The sequence below is a fragment of the Trematomus bernacchii genome, unplaced genomic scaffold (genome assembly GCF_902827165.1).
Source record: "Trematomus bernacchii unplaced genomic scaffold, fTreBer1.1, whole genome shotgun sequence".
Lineage (NCBI taxonomy): Eukaryota > Metazoa > Chordata > Actinopteri > Perciformes > Nototheniidae > Trematomus > Trematomus bernacchii.
In genome coordinates, this window is record NW_022987720.1 from 4087914 (window position 1) to 4109840 (window position 21927).

The following is a 21927-nucleotide window of genomic DNA, read 5'->3' on the forward strand; positions in this document are numbered from 1 at the left end:
GAACATAATCATGACCTGCCTTTTACTTTACTGGGCACCACATTGTGTACGCATACGAAAGTGATGAGTTAAAGTTGATCAAATACAAAAGTTATTTGATGATGTAAATAAGAATTACAATATAAAGTTACAGGAAAACTAATCACATGTTTGTTCAAAGAAGCTGTTTTGATTAAAAGAGCATCAATTCAGGGCTCAATAACTTTTCCCCAAACGGAGGAAGTTTGAAAGACATTGTCTGCATAATGTATTTTAAATACTTTAAATGTTTTACATTTCAATCAAATGTTTTTGCCAATCAGGAATATGCATTTACATAGCTGTGATTTTAAGAAGAAACAGGTAGGAGCCCTGAGACTGCAAGGAGAGGTGCAGAATGTTCACTAAATGTTATGCAGCTGGTTTGCGAAAATAGTGTTTAGTGGCATGGAAGGAAAAACAGACAGAAAAAAAGGTGAAACGTATAAAATAAAGCAAGCAGCACCAAAGTCCTTTTTTAAAGAAGTGGCTTTTATTCCACAACTTAAATCTCTACGTTGGCAGATCGCACGCTTTACTTTTGAAACTTGAATCAGACATAGACACATAAAAAGGAAACCAAGTAGTAACTCTGGAAACCAACAGATATAGAAAGAAGACAGAACTTGACAAAGCAGTGATTTATGAGTTATGGAGCTGTTAGAAAGCATGTTAGGAAGAAAGATAGCATACAGTCTTATGTAAGAGGATAAAACAGTTTCAAAAATAATGACGAAATAAATCTCACAAATAAGACCTCAATAAACTTCTATATTCAGAACTCTTGCACAATCAATATACTAGTATTTAAAAATATGTTCATCTTTTTTTAGGCACATACTGTCGATTTGTGCAACATGGTCACTATAAACACAAGAAAAAGTGACAGATTGAAATAGTATTCAGTATTCAGGCATCCAGATTTAAATGGCAGGTGTGCTCTGTTACCTGTCTGGTACATTTTTTTAAATCCTAATGAGCCTATAGAATCACCACTGCAAATAAAACAAGCATTTATGAACATGCTACTCTGCAAGCTCGTTACACTTAACAGAAATACTCCATTAGCCCACATCCTGCCGGTATCCTTTAACAAGCCGTGCATCCACAGGCGGAGGAGCTGAGAATCTGAGTCCAGGACTGGGCAGTGAGTTTGTTCTGTGCACTGGGGGGGGTCTCTCCCTCTGTGCTCCCAGCATTGTGGGGTGGACTACGCTTAGTGGTCTTGGACCGGGCTTCCTCTCAGTTACAATTAGACTTTGGCACTGATGACACAGAATGCCTATAAGATGGAAAGAGGGGTGAAGAAAGTAGAGTGAAAGGATAGTTAAAGTCTTTAGAGAATGAGGTGATAAGCAGTTCTTTTTCTACAGCACCGACTAGAGGAGAAAAGGAGAGGTTTGGGGCGAAGCTATGGCAGACAAAGGAGCTTTCTGGATGGCAGGCGCTGGTCCAGAGGAGGGAGATGGGTGAGGAGTTGTAGAAGCATGGAAAGAGATGGAGCGGGCGCCCACAGAGGGAAAAGGAGAAGGAGTCGCTGTGGCACTACAGTACAGCTAGGCCAGACCCAAACTAGGTCTAAGCCTAGGGTCTAGCTGGTCTACACTACAAAGCTATCATTACCATTCTCCAGGTTCTCATTGCTCTCGTAGCAGCCGGAGTCTCGCGGGGAGTCTCCCACCAGCCCCCGGCCCTCAGACAGCAGCTTCTCCTGGGAGCCCGACAGGCCGCTGCGCTCTGGATCACTGCTGCCTGAAAATACACACACACAAAACAGCAATATAATCAATATTATGGTTGAACATTATTCAAACACAATATTTGTTATGTTGTCTGCCTTTATTAGAAAACCACAGTAGAGATTGACAGCTCATGGTCAATGTATGGGTTATCCCTTTACAAATGATCAGGACTTAAGAATATATATTACTATTTTCCCAGATATCTGTCTCAATAAATAAACATTTGTTTGATATCCGTTTTGCCACACAGCTGAACTGTACGGGGAAAAATGTTGTTTCAAAGGTTATTGAAAGATAAAAAACCTGCAGCTGATCCACTTATTGCATATTGCAATGGATATGACATTGATGTACTGTCTTTACTTAGGAATGACATAAACCTATACAATTCTACAGATGCTAACACAGATTCTTGCTTTAAAGTGAGAGTTCCTGCAAATAGGTAGACTTTGGGCAGATTTGAGTGAGACTAACCAGTAAAACCCAAGATCTTAACTCCTGGTCGTCAACCTTAATCAAAATAGTGTGGAGTGTGTTCTCACACGTTATTTCGACTTACTGTCATACTCCTGTAGCAGCTCTACGGCGGTGAGCAGCACGGCTCTGTGTTGAGGATCTTTGATGTTCAGCTCATCCAGGTCCTCCTCTTCCAGCAACTTGAACGTGTCCAGGTCCTCGTAGCCGTTGAATAGGAAAGTGGGCATGTGCTCCTGTTTGAAATAAAGGTCACGTGTGAGTTTAAACTTTCTTTTGAGGGGCTAAGACTGATTATGTCATAATAAAAACATACACTAGACTAAATAAAAATAACCTTTGGATACGAGTCATTAAACCAGTGAAAAAACTTTGGGCTAGAAACATTAAATACAGACATTGAGGTGAGGTAAGAGAGAAAAAAAAGGGTTCACACTTGTCATCTGCTCATAACTTACTTTCCAACCAGTATATTTTGAAATGACTGCTGAGTCAAATCTAAACTGCTGTTTAGATTTTCAGATGGCATGTAATCACTTTGAGCCGTGACTAATTTGCTTATGGCTGCCTCAACTGTCAACACACATTAATATGGCATACACTTAGTCATGTTGGCAGGCACATAAAACTGATTTGTAGCAACATGTACCAATGGAGTAAGAGCATGGAGTGAGCAGCCACAATCCCAAGCTGTTCTAACTGTGACCAAGATGGCAAACAGGACTTGAAAGGAAAACCAGCCGACTTAATGTGGCAACAAGAAGAACCGAAGGTGGAGACTGTTACATCAAATCATTCCTCAACCACGGAAGGCAAAGTTTTACACACCAACACAAACAAACACCAAAGCTAGTCACTCAAAACCACCGTTATCTGAGAGGGTGCAGACCAACAAAAAGAGATCTAGATACGCCCTGTGTGCACAGTTAGCTCACACCATCGTTCAACACAGTCGTAACTGCTTCTACTTCCAATATTGCTTGGCTTTATGTTTGTGTGACCCACGCACTCTGTTGGATGAATACATAGACTGTGTGTCACCAGTGAGACCATCAATTACAATGGTGGAGACCTCACAAAAAAACTGTGTGCTCTATTTCTGCTGGATAATGCAGGACTAAACAAAGGACCACCGACTAACAAACACAGGCAGCGGTGTCCTTTCACTCACACTTTCTTGTGTCTTTTGGCCTGTCAAAAACCCAAACACATTTCAAATCCAAAGATCATTTCGCAGAGCCCTTCTCGCGCAACAGTTACATGAGTATGGAGATTAACACTTTATGGCTACAGACAGGCATTGTTGGTGTGTTCAAAAACATAAAGCTGAGGAAATATCTACACTAAAAAAGATGTGAGAGAGAGTGTACTGTGATATTATAATATAAATGAAATGGCATCGATTACTGTAAACTATAATGAACTAAAAAGACTTGTAAAAAAAAAAGAAAAAGATGTGAGGCACTTTGAGGTAGTTTCTTAACATTTAATTTGAAAAAAATCCCCTCTCTATAAACAGGTGAAATTTGGAGAAATGGGGCTATATATAGAAAAAATACCTATTGTTCCTCTACATAAACAACAAAAACTTGTACAAAAACTTGCACAAATAAATACTTGATTTAAGCTCTAATACCTCTGCTTTAATCCATCTTAAATGTATTGGCTGTGATGTTTATGATTTGTCTTGGATGTGAAATAAATTGGTCTAACTAAAAAGGGTAAAAAAATCCCTTTTTGTTGACATAAGTTGTATAACTGAACGCAAATGGGGCTTGGAAAGATAATGATCTTTTTTAAGAAAGCTGTGGGACTGGAATTTATTTATACTTTTTCATCATCAGCACAAACCAAGAGAAGTAATAGTTCAAATGTACTGGTACACTGGTTTCAACCAGGAAACGTAACTTGTTGTTTTAGTGTTTAGTTTAATTCACCCGTTGTAGAAATCTGGTGCTGCCTAAGGACACTCTGAAGCACTTGGGACACTTTTGGCTCACAGCTTAGAGCGCCTGTGCTGCAACATTAATAATCCACTCTGGATCTTTAATCTGTGACTCTCCCATTAGGCTGGCCGGAGATGAAACACACAAACAACGTTTTTTTCTCTATTTGCGGAAGTGAGGCCTGCTGGCTGCCCGAGTGGGAGGAGATGATATCAAGCTCACAGCTATGTGTAGGTTTTGATTAAAGATGAGTGTTGTTTGTTGGGGCGTGGTTGTGAGAATGTGGGTGTTAATGTTTATGCATCAGGGTAAGATCAAACATCCTGAGCTGTGTAGCCTGTAATTGTCAACGCTATATTTATCTCTGTTTTTCTGCAAATGTGTTTTGAAAATATTTGGCTAAGACAATATTTTCATTCACTCCATAAGATTAGCTTTCTCCTATTTAGATGGGTGAGACTTCTCAGTTTGGACAATTCATTTCTGCAGTTTGTACACTGAACACAATCAGCGCGGGTAAATCTACTCAACTGCCACTGAAGAGACTCTGTGATTTGACCTGATGCATTCAGTATTCAACGCATGGCGACGCTGTACCTTGAGGTTGATGCGCTCCAGCAAGTCCTCCACTGATGAGGGCTTGGGGGGTCGGCCCTTCCTCCTTCTCCTTACAGGCCTCTTGGGTTTCTCCTCTTCTTCAACCAGCACATCCACGTAGATGAACTTGAAGGTGCCCACTTTGTTGTTCAGCAGACCCATCCACGTTCCCATGGGTGGCTTACTGATGACGTCAATCACATCACCGCGCTGGAAAATCACAAAGACAATCATTCAGAAAAAAACGTAACTTTCTGAACCGCTTAGTAGTTAAAAATATTGAGCATTAAAAAAGTGAACCGTTTAAGTAGTAAAGTGTACATCCACAGCTCTCCAACCAACCATTTTGGTCGGTGCATAATCATATTCAAGTCCCAAAGTGTGTTTACCTTCAGTTTGAGGGAGTCTGAGTCGTACGGGCTGGGGGTGAAGTCTGTATGGACCCGGGCGCGGCCACAGAACGGCCCTCTGTAAGGCGGCTCCTCGTCATCACCATCCTCGGACTTCACGCTTTCTCTGTTACTGGCTGACGAGTCAGTGGTGCTCACAGTCTGACCACCTGGAGACAAACACAGATTTATAGAAGATATAAAAAGATTGCCTGGTCACTGTATAAACATGTACTTAGTAGCTTGTAAAGGTTTTGGATTTGAACTTTCCTAATATTATTTTGTCAACGTCTTTTTCGTGTCTTTGTGTCTGCATTGAGAGGAGAACTTGAACTTAAAGTCATAAAAACTTGAACTAGAGCTGAAGTCGAGTATTTGGCCAGGACTCCCTAACTAATCATTACCGTATGTTTGCCTGCTTGTTTGGCTGCTTTTTCTATGTCCTCAAATGACCTAGTCGGCCAAGTCTTCAATTCACCACGAGCATGAGATGATGGAAGGTATTTTCTCAACAAAGACGTGAGGGAAACAACCGGTTTAAGTTATCAGAAGTTGTAATTAGATAAGATGAGAGGTCACTTGAAGCCTCGATGAGATCACAACACATGACGCAGCCCGTGGGACTGGGTGTGATCTTCATGGCCGTCACTCCACAGAAATGATGATAAGTATACATGTATTGACAGAAGGTTGAGTAATCTGTATGAATTTGAAATACACACCAGCAAACAGTAAATGTAAAGAGCACCATCTAGTGTTAAACATCACTCAAAACAGGTGACTTAAGCTGTACACTAAATGTCCCTGTATTTGCATTAAATATTTGTACATGACATATATAATGATGTAATGACACCCTAGAACTAAATAATTGTGCGTTAGTGCTCCACCAGCAACCAAAGTGTAAAATAACAGTGGTTTGAAATAATGGAGGACTAATTGCTATGGAAGGAATGTTTTATGGAAGCAAAAACAATCTTGACAACTTGTTCTATTAATCATGATGTCAAGAAACATACACTGTACTGCATGCTACATCAGTTTTGAGAAGCAGTTACTTGGATTATGTCTTACTCATTGAACTCTGTCCGCTGAGTGAACTTCGCAGACTTTCCACCGATCCTCCGGCCTTAAGCTTCGGCTTCTCCAGAGAGTCGGTGTCAGGCTGAGGGGACTGAGGGGAGCCAGGGGCTCCATCGGGACTGGACTGAATGACAGACAGAAAGATAGACAAGGGGAAAAGGAAGGGGGGATGGAGGATTGATAGGGGTTGTCAGTATTTTTTCATAAAAAACTGATGTAAAAGTGAGTTTTCAGCCCCAATGGGTTTACCAATGTGAACATTAACCAATCATCAGCTTTGAAAAAAGTATGTAAATTAAGCAGCACGCAAATGGGGAAACAGTAATGTCTAAGAGCGCCTGTGCTGCAACATTAATAACCCTAACCCTAACACAGTCTAATATCCAATGATGATATATGATCAGCTGTTTATTAGGTGACACAAAAGATAGATCCCCCACGGTTTAATACCCTGGCATTTTCAGATGAAATCAAGTTACAGCAGTTATGATAACATTTAGTCTGACATATACAATTATTTTGTGTTTTTTAGACCTGCATTGCATTATCTTGCATATGTTAGAAATAACACAATCAAAAAACTTAAGTTTAAAGATTTTAAGTATATACAAAAAAAAGGCTCAGACAATACAAATGTTGTGTGTATTATGTTAACCACCAGGTGGCAGTGTGGTCTCAAACTTTGTTGAACAATTGTCCCAAGGCAATTAATTTATATTCGCTCTTTTCCATCCAATGGCTCCATGACTAATGAAAGAATATGTGGGTCAGTGTTGAGACCACCATGATGGCCAGATGTTCAACTGTGTAATAATGACACACTCTGCAAGGCAACATCAAACTGGAGGGACTGGACTAGTAAAGCCACAGGATGCCCAAAAAAATTAGGCCTGTGCAGTTGAGACCGCCATTATATTCTCTCACACTTCATTTCCAGAGAGCTAGCCTGGGGGAGACTTGCATCACTCCATGAGCTCAGCATGAAGCATACACTCCACCCAGGGACAGCACCGCAGAGAGAAATCCAAATGTGTGTGTGTGTGTTTAAAATCTCCATGTTTATACTGTTACTAACACAAATACTCCCACTCCCTCGCAGCCTGTGGACAGAAAATGTGGCTTACACTGCAAAACATCCCATAAATGTTTGCAGAACATGGGGCACTTTTATTTTTTTGAAGCAGCCCTTGGCTTACTGTTTTAAGGATAAAAAGTATGGTGTGTGGATTTTTGAGACTGTATACGTTTAAGCTATCACATTTAAATACAGTTGAGGTTCGGATGTACCTCACTTGCCTGGAAAATAAGGGAAACAGAATCCTTAATGTAAACTGAACTTTTGGGAAATAAAGCATTACAAAATGGTGTGTGGGTGTGGGTGTAAATATCTAACCTGCTCAGAAAAGGAGCTGCTGTACTTCTTCGACATGCGTTTCCTCATCGTCTCCTTGACCGACTTGACCTTCTTGCCCAGTGAGATCCGAGAGGTGGTGGGGGATTTGACCACTTCTCTGTATATGGCCTCCTGCTCTTTATGCTGTGATCAGAAAAAGGGAAGGGAGAACGGAAAAGGAAGGACAGAGGGGAAGAAGGTGACAGATATGGATGAATCAGGAGTGGATGGAAATGGAAGAAGACAAAGGGCAGAGGGGGCACACAAAAAAAGAGGAGAGAAAGGTGATTTAGTGTGACAGGAGGGTTCAGGTTGGGCTCTTCACAGCCTCTTCTAATTTTACGAGCTGCCGGCACTTACATTGGCCTCTGAGCCCACGTTGAGCACATGGAGAGAACGGTTAGACAGGTCAAAGCCCCCGAAGCTGCACGTTCTCTGTGAGGGAGCCAAAACACAATCAAATTAGTCACATTTAGAACGTCAGGTTACAGGAACTCCCCATCCACACCCACTGAGGGTCAACTCACAATGATTCATTCTTGACACAACACAGGCAGCACTTTGATGAATGTACATGGGGATATGGTATATATGTATGCGGGGGCATGACGTCATATGGGACTTGTGGACAGCCAACAGACATGATGTAACACAAACTGTTATACGAGTTCCTCTTTAAAATTGCGGGTTACTGCACGGTTCGAGGCAAATGAGCTGTTATATTGACCGTGGAGAACACTAAATTGTCTCCAACAAGTCGCTCATATGGTTAAAATCTTAAATCCCTGGATTAAATTAAACCTTTCTTGATGGGGCCAAGCTAAAATATATAGCCGTACTTTTACAAGATATATATTTATTACATTTAAGCCTGATGCAAAATGTCAAGTGGTTAATTATGAAAAATGCAGAACAGGGCTTAGTATGCAAACATGCACAACATATAGGTTATTTGGAGCGGACAATGTGTTAATTCTCATCAGAAACATTTTTGGGGAGGGTAAATTGTTTCTGCTGAGAGGACAGGGTGATATGGGGACTTTTTTGATCAACTGTAGAGGTCAACAGGGGTAGACACAACGGGAACTGTGACATGAGAGGCTTTGACTTCTTGAATCCTGCCTAAGCTCTGCAGTAGGTCACACACAGACATGTAGACACGTAGAGACATGCACAAATGCATCTGCCAAGTGGGGCCCTTGATAGCAGTTCTCCTTTGCTTAAAAAGCCATTACTTCTAAACTCCCACAAACCCTGGACGAAGATCCTCCATGTGAATGCATTGCACGTTCAAAACACATGTTGTGTATTAGATGTCCACAGCTGCAGTCCACAGCACAACTTCCCAGGAAAAGCAGTTTGGTGAACAAACATGTTTGAAGCCAAGTCCAAAAAAAAGCACTTTGAATGTGATGGCGATGCTTGATGGAATGGACATGCACCCAGAAAAAAAAGTCCCTCAAAGACAATCATAGGAAAGAAAATCAACTAAAGATTAAAACAAATAAAAATCACATCAGCAACTGTAGAGGCACGGGCCAAAGAAGGACACGAAAAGCAACAACAGAAAAAGTGGATTTTTTTTGGAGAGTTTTTGGATGAGAACGACCTCCGGTGATTTCACTAGAACACGATAGGATTTAGGTACCCTCAAAGTTGCGGGATAGCTCCACTGTATCACCACCTAGAGAATGTGTCCCTACTTCTGCTTATACACACAGGCATTTAATATATACAGGGAGCAAGTGAGTCCCTTGCTATACAACCACACTGTTTTAATGCTGGTTGACGTTAGACAGAACTTACATTTTGCATTCACTGCGATATGAATAAGTAGTAGCTGTTTTTCTGTTTCCACTTCTCTGTTGTTATACACAGCCTAACACAATTAATTTGAACACTTATAAGCCATAAGCAGTTGACTAAGGCGTTTCATTGAATGTCTCTAAGGCGATGTACTGTGCAGTTCTAAAGATGAGCAGCTTTGAGTTTGTATAATATCCCTTTTGCCCACAGGGATCAGTGCGTATATGCCAGTGTTCCTCAAGGATCTGACATTTATAAGAAAGCACTTACTTCTGTAACTTAACCTCATAAGTGTGCCACTGCACATTACATAATCATTTTATATTCAGCTGAAATTAAAAAAAGGCTTTTGGTGAAAGCCAAAGGCATTTACTTAAAGGTCATTGAAGAAGACAGTCTTTTCAGGGCAGTTAAGTCTGTGATAGATATACGAGCCCCTTGCCTTTTTTCTATAAATGAGCAGAGTTGCATTGGCAATGCTTTAATGTGGATTTCTTACATGGGTAATTTAAATGGATAGGTGGAAGTCATTTGGCGTGGCATGTGTGTTGTGTGTGTTTGCTGTATCTTGCCATATAACCTCTGAGCTATTCTGCAACTTTGAAGCACCGAGTCCTGCTCACACGAGGCGGTCGATTTAAACCTCATGGTCTGAACTCACAGACTTCTGCTGGATGCGCAAGAGCACTCGCTTGGTGCAGCGGTCAACACTGGCCGCCCACTTCCTGTCCCCTTCTCGGTCCTCCTCCAATAGACAGCGGCGCTCGGCGCGGCTGAGGGTAACGGGGCGGACCAGCTGGGCCCAGTTGAGGTGACCGTACAGGCTCCGCTCCACCACATAGGTGATGTTCAGCTCACTGACTGCCGTTCGACCACGCAGCCTGCGAGAGGGGAACACCCAGCCCCCTCCCCCACTGCCAAAACCTTTTGATTTGGCTACATCACAGCGGGCAGGGGAGGAGGGGGTGACAGACAGAGGGGAGATGGGGGTCTTGGCATTGCGCGAGCGTTGGTACAGAAGGTGCTTGGTGGAGTAAGCGTAGTTGGGATCAGGTTTCCGGTGCGTCCAGCTGCCGTGATGCCGGTTGGCAGGTTGTTGTTTGGGACTGCCTTGTGGACCGTCATCCAGAGAGATCAGGAGGCGGGACTGGGAGTGGGGTTTAGGGCGGGGTTTTGTGAGGCCATAGTAGGCGTAGAGCGCCTCATTGTTACTTACCCCATGGGAGATGGAGTTCAGAGCCTTCCGCATCTCGCTGTCGGTTGTGGAGCGTGACAGCTTTCCTTCTTCGTCCAATCCACAGCCATCCAGCTCTGAAAAGGAAGAGCCGCTGCCTCCTACGCCCGAGTTGGAGTCTCCCAGGCCTGTAGAGTCGACTGGGGTTCTCTTGGGGGGTCGGATGAGACCGTGGGTACTGGAAGATTTACTGAAGGTCTTGACCAGCTTGTGTCCGGACCAGGTGTCCAGGCTGCTGGAGGAGGGGGAGTTGGTCAGGCTGTCTGTGTCTCCATCCAGAGAGAGTTGATCCTGGGTGAGAGAGCTCTCCTGAGGCCGAGGGGGCCTCTTCAGGACCCCTGTATACAGAGCTGTGTTGTTCTCACAGGTGGGAGGTGACCGCAGATTCAGAAAATCTAGAAGAAGAAGACAGAAACCAGACAGTTTGTTACTCAGGAGGATTTAGACATCAGATTCTGAGTAGTCCCATGACCCATCTGTGGTTTTCCAAACCTTAGCTAGCCAGCCCACATTTCAAAACACATTCTTAAAGACTGAGTACTAGGCAAAAGCCATGACAGATGAGAATGTAATACTTAGGCATTCAAAAAAATAGATCCTTGTTAACAGAACTAATTTCTAATAACCACCAGTTGGAAACATGGCTGAACTTAAACTTCTCTTTAGAGAGGACAGACAAAGTGCCAAAAAACATATTTCTATCATAACATTTTTCCAATAATGCATGAACATATGTTTAACTGTTAAATAATGCAAGGACAACATTTTAAGACATGGAGTAACAAACCTTCAGAGCCATGTTTCTTGCCCTCCTCCACCTTGATGAGCTTTTTCCTGACGCGGCGCGTAGAGTTAACCAGCTTGTGAAGCCGTTTGAACTTCACAGAGTCCTCAGACTGCTCATCGTCTGACTGTTCACGAGACTGGTGGAAGAGAGAGCCAGAGGGAGGGATGATATGATAAAAAGGAACAGACGGTAAACAACTACTCAGTTAAATAAACCTTGAGAAAAGGGAGGATCTTCTTTAGTGTACCATCAAATCAATGCAAGTGTAAAATAAACGTGTGGTTTTGTTTCAAAAGGAATTAAACATAAAAAATAGTGAAAAATGTAAATAAAAACATTTTGTGATATTGAACACTTATGTTATATGTAACAGATGGAAGTATTGTTTAGGATGGAGTTAAAGTTAGTGAGTGAGAAATGGATGATTAGATGGATAGTGGCACACATGTTAAGTTCATAAATGTATATTAAAGGTGGGGTAGTTAAGTTTGAGAAACCGGCTCGAGATACACTTTTTGTTATATTCCATGGAATGCTCTTAACATCCCGATAGCAATGAATATCTTAAGTGCTTTGACAAAAAATCCATAAAAAAATTCTGTAATACTGTAAAAAGCACGACCAGTTATTTTAGCCGGCCCGGCCCGGCTAAAATAACTGGATGGCCTACCTGCCTGTCAGCCTTCCATCTGTGCACAAACTTATCTCGTGCCCTCATTGGTCATGTGCGCGTTTGTGTGTGTTGGAGGAGGGGCTCTATAAGGAAGTGGCAGATTTTTTCCGGTTGTGTATTTTCAAATTCTAGCGCACTCGAGCTGGTTTCTCCAAAATGACCTACCCCATCTTTAATAACTTGAACTTAAATAATTAGTACATTTGGATGAAGCAGTAACACAATAAATGTTCCAACTCTGCGTTATGTTGCCTCTCAATTGAAGGGCAATGCATTCAAACTTTCTGCAGTGTAGTGGAGAGGAAAAGAGACCATAATGAATGAAGTCACAAACATTTTCATCATCCACACAAACACACAAACACACAAAAACTCCCCAGGCTGTTTGTGTTCGCATGTGTGAGTGCCTATTCTCTCTATGGTCCCCATGTGATGATGAGGCTGATGAGCCAAGCATTGGCCTAAAGATTGTCTGGCAGGAACTACCATCATTATCATGGAGCTCCAACAACTTCATTTGTTTCTATTTGTTTGTAGCCTTTATTTAACCAGGTAAAATCCCATTGAGATCAACGATCTCTTTTTCAAGGGAGACCTGCAATTTGCCACTGGTTTCTTTTCCACAACAACACCACCTCTTTTGTCACATGCTGCCAGTTCCACAGTTGAGGTTGACTGCATCGCTTGCAAAGGGACACGCATTCATGCATCACATACACACAACTAGACAGAGCAGGCCTGCAGGGCTCAGCACTCTGTCTTATGAAATGCTATCCACGGTTACAGCTCTAAAGCTAGCAGAGAAGAAACCGCTTTCTCGCTGTTGTTGACCACAGGCCTGGCTCCGAGGCTGCTGACATCCAGTAGGGATGATGTTAACAAGTGTGGCTTGGTTGGAGCAAACAGATTTGACATTGTCCAGAAATCCTTAAATGGCACCAAACCACCTTAGCAACATCAGGATATTATGAATTCTGCAGGCGTAGTAGCGCTACAAAACCTTGCCAAGTTGGAAGAGGGAACAACATATTAATCACTGTGAAGTCCATTCTATCAAACATAGCTCCCTTTGACTCCACTTCACCTTGTTTAGAGATGCGTTATCAACCTTTAGGTCTTCTATCATATCAGTTCAACAGACCAGAACTTGGGTATAGCCATTTATTTAGCCTCCCACAAAACTGCAGAAATAGTCTCTGAAAACCCATAACTCACTTCTCCCTCAGCATAGTTCTCCATGACAATACCTCAGCTGAACCACACAATTCTGGCTAAAGCTTCAACTGCTTCAACTTTCCATTTGCTCTACACGATGCTTTATTGTATTAGATTCAGTGAATGTAATAACAAGTCAGAGATGACTGATAAAAGAGGAGATGTAAAGGTTGTGAAATCACAGATTGGATGGGAATCCACTCCTGTAACTCAGTTCCTCTTAATAACTGTTATTGAGAAGTGACTCATGTGAAGTCATATGGGGGAAAAGCTATGTGCCGGACAACTGCAATAGTAATTTCATAGTTGACCCACACTCTCCTTGTTTAAAAGACAGAGAAAGGGACAATAAGATGGTAAGAGACGACAATGATATATCGGTCCTATCATAGTCCTGAGAAATACCGTCACTGCAAATGACCTCAAAACAGAGGAAAGACACACACAAAGAAAGAAAGCCAAACAGAGGAAGCAATGAATCAAGCAGGGCTAAAAGGCCACATGCAACAGTTTCACCACCACAATAGCCATTTAACTTCATAAATTAAATTCAGGATTGCTCCCATAGCTTTGGAGATGCAAATAAACTTTAGAAAAACTACAGACCCTGGACGGGTTAAACATTTGTATAATGTATTTTGCTGGAGAATACGAAATGCCAAATAAATTAAAAAAATACAGACCAGCAACCTCATGTTGCACACCAAAATATGTCATCCTGCACCACACAAAACATCAATTAAAGCTACTATCTACTTCAAGCATTCAAGAGCATAAATGTGCCTTAAAACTTACCACCTCATTCAAAACCCAAGGGTAACTTGTTCTTTGTTAATATCCAACAGGTTAGCAAGAATGTATCCCAGAAAATCCGTAATAGGCTGATTACATTCTCACGCATGCACAATTCAAAATTGTATCTGTGCACATGATGGCTGATACAGACGCAGCCTGTTCGTGAATTCAGCTCTGAGGAATGAGGGACTGTTTGGAAGTGCCGTGCCGCACAGCTAGCAGAGAAAAGGCGTGTTGTGCATGGAGAACAATCCCAGCATTTGAGCCCCTCTGACCCTGCCTTGGCCCCAACATCGCTAATGGCCAGCCCTGGAATGTGGGCTCCGATAGCCGGAGGAAGACAGACCGGGAGAAGACAGCATCAAAGAAAAGGCACAAAGAAGCCAAAGGCATGCCAACATGTCAGCCATATATCTGAACCATATATTTACATGTCACTATATAGAGGCACACACAGACACACAAATCTGTTAACTATTTGAAATCGGGAATGACCCAAATCCATTCATTAGAGGGGAGAGGGGGCAGTACGTGACACCACCAGAGGCCCCACCAGAGGCCCCAGCAGAGTAGCAATATTTCCTGAGGTGGCCGATTTTGGAACTCGGGGCAAGGGGGATACAGAACTCCCCCCTTTTCAGTGCAAAGTCTTTATCTTCCCCAATTTTTCTCTCCCTTGTTTCCTCTCTGCCTCCAGCTCTTGCATTTGTTCACAGCCTCCAGAGCCGAGATGTATGTTCCTCTAAACAATGCTCCTACAGTAAATCTTCTATCCTCTCCAGACTTTAAAAAACCCAATCGATCAATCATCTTTCCACAGGAAGTGAGCAGCTGGCTGCAGAGGGGTAACATGAGGGTTGACTGACTGATAAGATGATCGGCAAACTCATGCACAATTCAAACAAGCACAACAAACAGTAAGACGAAACTTGAGCTGAGGTTATGTATGGCATGAAGAAAATCATCAATCATTAAACAAAAGACCATTTGAATAGGGACCCTAGGCGGTTAAACTATTTACCATTAGTATTTATTCATAGTTTTACAAATTCAGTTACAGTAAGCGGATCTGATTTCATGAGTTTATGAATGCACACTAAACAATTACTGACATTGAAGAGGGGGCAGCTATGAATGTGTAAAAGTCGAGGAAAAACTGAAAAGCCTTTTCAACCACTTGAATATATAAGAAATTGTGATTATGGTAAGGCGACTGTGCTGGATCTAAAGCTGATTCTTGAAGAGGCTGAGGGGTCAACCTTCCATTTACTTCAGCAATGAAAACATGAAATTCATATGCATTAGCTTAATAGGAGGGATTGTTTTTTAGAATAACTCAGTGTTGTTTAGTCAGAAATTAGTATCACATTCCAAATTGCAAAATAAACATGTGCAGGTAATTCTTTTCGTGGTCCTATACTTCGAAAACATTTACAGATTTTACAAAGAAAATTGGGTCAATGTGTGGGACTGTAAGATGTTTTTCCAATATGATGCCACACACAGAGGTAATAAAGAACCGTCATGGCCACTGTGAATCTGTTTCAGAGCTGACTTACGTTTAGAAAAGAAAGAACAGAGAGAACTGACAGAGGGTCAACAAACACAAAACGGTGTCCAACAGACCCCGATTGTCTGAGCTTCAGCTCCACCAAACACATTATCCTCAAAGGTCTCACTCTAAAGGTGACCGGAGGTTTGGAGGCCTTCTCCCCACAGATCACAGCTGACAAAATGAGATTTGTGGGAATTTCCACTAAGCTATAACTGATTGATGGAAACAAACCTGACCCAAATTTCCAACAGACAATGTATATGTCACTACAGCAGGCAATTTAAAAAATGTTTGAGGACATATTTCAATTGCCCATGACAGGACTAAGCTGATGCATAAAATATGGAAAGGATTTGTAACAAACAGCATATATCTCATTGTGACTGCCAATTTGTGAGCGCAGGCTTAGTAAACCGAGACAAGCGATGGGACAAGATTCTGAGATTTATTATGTTTTGCTACTTATTCTTCTTTCTGTCTCTTTCTATGCACCACATATACCAAAGCAAATTCCTAGTATTTGTGAACCTACTAGTTGGTAATAAATCAGATTCTGAAAGGTAACAACCATAGTATAAAGATGCACATGACATGGTGGATGTAAGTGCAAAGGTGGATGTATAGTAGTTGGCCAATGAATTAAGAGCAGAGAGAGAAGGGAAGATAAAGGGAAAGGAAGGCAATAAAGGTTGAGTTAAGGTGCTTTAAGCAACTCGATATAAATATGTCCAAAATTAAACACACCTAAAAAGTTTTTTTTAGATTTACCAGTTTTTTTTTTATATGAAATAAACACACATCCATCCACACATATGTCGAAACAACGACTTTCCTTCAGAACCTCCATTGCTGAAAATCAAACTCAACGGTGAGAGTGGTCGAGGTGAGGTTGTTATGAGAGGTAGAGTCAAAGGGGAGAGGTCAGGGTTTGGGGGGAGTCAGGGTAATGGGGTGGGGTGTACTTACGTTGCAGTTTGAGGACTGGTTTAGATTGGATGCAGATCCCTCAGTCCACTCAGCAGTGTCAGTACTGCTGGACTGTCTGTTGAGTTCATACTCCTTTAGCTACGTGGAGAAGAAGAGTTTAGAGAGGCAGAGGAACAGGGCGGGGAAACCCACTCTCACCAGACATGCTACATCCCTCCATATGCTAACAGACAATTGATAGGCGTCACTTCTGTGCATATATAGAGACACACATACAAATTACAAAGACTGAATAAGTGATGTAGTGGTAAATTATGTAGCCTGTATTTGCAAACAACTAGTTAACAAAAGTCTATTGTGTTTTATGTCCACAAACTCCTGTCATTAGCCTTTTTTATATGAGGAATTACTTTTACTTTTTGATTTATGTATTGCTTTAAAGCACACATGAATCCAATATAATACAAATACTGAAAGGCAGATTGAATCGTATAATATTTATAGCCAACTACATCCCTGGACACACATACTATTTAATATTATACTGACAATAATAAAAACCCCACAAGTTAAATACAATGATCCACAAAGGCTGGACATTGATTGGTTTGATTAATTGACAATCAGTAAAGCGATAAGCTCGGGTGAGGCTATTGGCAAAAATAAAATCAAAGATCTATGGGATAATAAGGGTAGGAAGATCAAATCTGCCCTGTGGAGAGCAATTCAGTGCTAAAATGATGTTGCATGACCAGGCTACTCGTGAGCAATTCAAGGGGATTGGAAGGGAAAAAGGAAGGATGGAAGAAAAAGAAAGAAGTCGGAAAGTAAAAAAAGAAAAATGTAAAGAGAGCCAAGTAATTATCCACCATATCCACCTAGAGAGAAATACCACAGGGCACCAGAGCATCCCACCGAACAGATGGAGCTGTTGAGTTACTATGACACCAACCTCGCAATTATGAACTGAACAACACATCCACACACACAAGAGCTCACACCTTTAAATCCCCACACTCCTGAACCTCTAGAAACCAACATTCTGGAGTGTGTGTGTGTGTGTGTGTGTGTGTGTGTGTGTGTGTGTATAAAGAGGACATGGCAGGGTTAAAATGTGGGGCCTGGTACATGTTAGTATGAGTAAGTCGTTTTAGTAAGCCAAAGGCATGATGGGAATATAGAGCAGAAGGGAGCTGGAAACTAATCCAGAAGGAGGTGAGGGGATCCTGTGGCACTTCTAAAAAGGGAATTGGCCATTTGAGGGGGGGGGGGGGGGGGGGGGGGGGGTAGGTGCGACATGAGGCAGGAAGTCAGTGAAGCTTCCTACCCGAGCTAGAGCTTCTTCCACTGTGATCATCTTCTCCTTCACCATCATCATCAGTTGGATTCGCTCTTCATCGCTCATGGTGATCTCACTGGCCACATAGCCTATGTCTTCTCCTGAACAGTGTACAGGGGGAAAAAAGCAAAAGGTCACATATGAGGCAACATGTATTACGTAAAGGAGATCAGAGAAATAAAGCTACACAAACCTTTGGATGTCTGTCGCATGACTGGTTTGTGCTGAGACTTGCGGAAGTTCTGCCAAAAAGACTTGTTTTTCTTCTTATTGTCCCATTTACCTAAAGACAGGGCAGGTTCAGTCACATGGGGAAAAGCATTCTCTTTTTTTTTTTACAATTAGGTATAATGCAAACATGACTTCCTCAAGCATCAATTAATACAAAAGCATACTCATTTAGAAAAAAACATAAAAAGACAGCAAAAGACAATTGCATCTCAATTACCTCCAGATCCATCTTCAGAGCTGGATTTGTGCAGGGGCATTCTGGGGGAAAGAGAAAATAAAGATTAATTTACATTGGAAACAAGTATCTTGCTTCTTTCTACTCCAAAATCTTCTCATAAAGTATCCAGCGACCAAATAGCTACAAATCAGTGTCGTTGTGTTTATGACTGGTCATTTCAAGCAAACAGGGCTGCAGTTATGCCTGTTCACCACATGGGGTCAGTGGTGATTCTTATGTGACAGTACAGCCAGGCTCCTGAGGCTTGAAAGGGAGAAGGTAGAGGATAGAAGATGTAGACAATGACACTCTGTTGCAAAAACCAGACGGTCAGATGAGGATGGTGGTACTACAAACTGTTTAAAAAGCATTAAAGAAACTAGGGAGGTCCAATAGATGAAGGAAAAGAAAGGGCAAGCATGTGAACGGGAAGAGAGAGGAAGCAAGAGGAGAAACCACAGGGCAGACTCAGCCTGTTTGTGTTTCCACTTCCCTCCACATGAGAGACAGTCACGAGGAAGAGAGAGAGAAGAGTGGGAGAAGTGGAAAATAACTGTAAAACTGCTGTTCTGATATATCTATAAGCCTTGCTAAATAACCAGTACTAATGGTGAGAAAATAACAACTCAAAAGCTTTGCGACACATAGACTTGCACCCAGCTTCCAATCAAAAAGTCATGTTTGAGCAGCCTCGTCTGATGTTCAGCAGCGTGAGAGGCCGGGGCAGACTCTCCCTTGTTCTGGAGGAGACCAGAAACCACATCAACGGCAATTTATTTCTGTATTCTTTATATAAAAAGGAGGGTGAAAGGGGGATGAGCTTCAGCGGGTCGTGTTTAAAGTAGCTGCTGAAACCTTCACAGTAGGAGAGACTTTGTTTTCAGATTGAGCTAAGTGGGCCGAGTAAGAGGGTACAGAGGGGGTGTAGCTTCACATCATGTCTCCAGTTCTACAGGTGTGTGTGTGTGTGTGTGATAGTGAAGTGTGGTGGCAGCACACTTTAAGCGTCTCAATCCTTTCAATTATAAAAGGGGAAAGAATCATGGGGGAAATAGAAAGATAATAACGACACATTGGTCCAGTTGAGACTCTCAGAGACCTTTTAAGTAAATCTCTTCGCCAGCTCTCTCACTCTTTTAGTGTCTCTTACTTTCACACATCCAGAGACCCTTTATGAGTGGAGCCCATTGCACGTTGGTATGCAGCTGCGGAGCCGTGCAGGGAGACGGTGGCTGGCAGTGAAGCAATGTGAAAGTGTGTGTGACAGGATCAAAACAAGACGAACAGGTCACTTCCCTCTCCAGTGACAGCGTGTGTGTTTGCGTACATATGTGTTCCCATGTTTGTTCAGGCATGGCAGCCCTTTCTGGGTGCAATGGGAAATCTTCACGATGGCTTTAAAGCCCGGGCTGCCATGGCAACATAATGAGATGCTAATTGAATGGAAGCCTGTATGGTTGGGCCCTCTGTTCATCCTCCTCTCAGATAGGCTAGGGCCAAAGCTAATGCTAATTAGAACTCACTCAATAGAGGCTTTTCTGTGGCAACGTTGCACCCCCCCCCCCCCCCCCCCATGCTCTATAAATTAACCTCCAGTGCAGCGCTCGCATGCATGTACGCACACACACTGGCGCTCACACACTTTAAAAGAGCCTGAATATATTTCAAAGGAGGTGTCAGTCCAGGCATTGTGTGGTTGGCAACTTAATTGGTTTAACCTTAAATCTTTGCCATGCCTTTCCATTTCAATTCGGTTCTTTGTATTGAGCAGGGGACATTTCACTGCGGACCCAACTTTCAACCTTCTGCACAATGTAAGGCACAGTATCTTAACTTTGCCTGAACCTATATAGCGTAGGGGAAAGTGTATTTTATGATACAGCACTGCATTGTAAAAGTGTTAAGTGGAACAATGATGAGCTAATGCCATAGTGGCTGTCAGTGAATTGCCACTTTGCTCTGTGGAAATGATATATCTGAATGGGCTTCCTTTGCCAGGATGTGAAGCATTATTGACGTTTGAAACATAACCTGTCTAGCTATGAGGCTCTGTTGCTGTGCGCCATGGCTTTTGGTGTGTTAAAAACATTCAGAAGGACGGCAGACACAGGTAAAACTCCTAATGTCACAGATATAATATCAATATATAAAAAAAGATTGACTGAATAGGTGATGATGCTTTGAAAGCCATCATATGATACTGCATGACTCACAGGTTTAGCATCCTGTGTGACAGAGCTGCTGTCCAGGAAAGATGATAAACCAGCACAAAGCCGGATTTGGACACAAAGCTGCAAACTCAGCATAAATCACAGCATTGCACACATGTGGGTGTGATCGTGTGACGGCAGGGCTGGCCACCTGGAGAGAGGTGATCTCCGGTTATCTGGTAGAGAGACAATGAAAGGCAGCGACCCAGTGCGACAGTGGCATTGTCCACAGGAAGAGTGGAGGGATGACCGCTCCAGGGGTTATAGTAGTAGTGTTCAAAGGTCACATGGAAGTGGAAGATTACATCCAGGGAAATAAATAAATAAATTACATATAAACACCAAATATAAAAACTGCACGTTTTTGAGCTTGTGCTGGTGTTCACGGCCTCCTGTGCTCTACTCTCAAGCAAATTGCAGTTCCATGAGGGCTGCAACACTCGGGCACAAGTGGTAAATATGCCAACAAGGTACTTTGGTTTTTCTAACATTGTACCGTTGTTACACAGATTCTTCACATGGCACGGCTTACATTTGCATGATTATTAGTTGCATAAGCTGGGTTTCCACTAGTAAAAAGGCCGTTTAATGCACAATCTTACATACCGTAAGGGCCAAAAAACGGTATGTTTCTGTGTATGTTTTGATCAAGATCCATTTACCTCCGCTGTTAACTTCACTTATAAGCCTTCTGCCCACTCTCTGCAACAATAACTCACTAATCAGTCACCTTTCAAAACAGGAAGTCCCTGTCTCAAACCCTTCCAGCTTTCTTAGAGCACTCTGTCATCACCACTTGCAGAGCAGACATTATCTGAGTTGTGCCCACCTCCTGCCAACAACGTGACAAGGGGACACGGACAGAGAGGTGGCACAGTCCAAGATGGCGTCTGGGTAATCTCCTCTGGGTCCTATTGTCCTGCAGAGAGGCGATGATGGGGATATCCGTGTCTGTGCATGGGAGCGTGCTTCTTTTGAGGCTGTGAGGAATGTGTCATGAGGAATTGAGGGGGCTTGTCTATCACTCTGCACATGATACATCACTCTGGCTAAATCCCATTCAGCACAAATTGGACCATAGGCAATGTAAAGGAGAACAGAGCTGGGATGAATGAGAGAAGAATGGATACAAAAAGAATAGGTTCGGATGAGGAACATTTTGTCCTCAATCACTAAAAACGTTTAAAAAAATAAATAAACGGTTTCATATTTAACTTTCATACCAGAAATTGAGTCTGGGGCTTCAATGGATGAGACATACATAGTAGAAAGAGTGATAGGGGTGAGGAGATGGAT

The 21927-nt window shown here is 42.3% G+C and overlaps 1 protein-coding gene across 5 annotated transcripts in view; it reads right to left on the reverse strand.

Annotated features, from left to right (window-relative positions):
- The window catches only part of sash1a (SAM and SH3 domain containing 1a), a 152742-nt gene that overhangs the window by 7881 nt on the left and 122934 nt on the right, over window positions 1–21927 (reverse strand). For 4 of the 5 annotated variants that reach the window (XM_034143712.1, XM_034143716.1, XM_034143714.1 and 1 more), the window contains exons 5-17: window positions 18422–18462; window positions 18167–18256; window positions 17962–18074; window positions 16674–16772; window positions 11470–11605; window positions 10665–11077; window positions 8003–8077; window positions 7643–7786; window positions 6241–6373; window positions 5167–5336; window positions 4778–4987; window positions 2320–2470; window positions 1642–1770 (exon numbers count right to left, since the gene is read on the reverse strand). In XM_034143712.1, coding sequence (XP_033999603.1) covers window positions 1642–1770; window positions 2320–2470; window positions 4778–4987; window positions 5167–5336; window positions 6241–6373; window positions 7643–7786; window positions 8003–8077; window positions 10665–11077; window positions 11470–11605; window positions 16674–16772; window positions 17962–18074; window positions 18167–18256; window positions 18422–18462 — 1904 coding nt within the window. The remainder of the gene's footprint in view (window positions 1–1641; window positions 1771–2319; window positions 2471–4777; window positions 4988–5166; window positions 5337–6240; window positions 6374–7642; window positions 7787–8002; window positions 8078–10664; window positions 11078–11469; window positions 11606–16673; window positions 16773–17961; window positions 18075–18166; window positions 18257–18421; window positions 18463–21927) is intronic. The other variant, XM_034143713.1, reaches the window with a different exon arrangement.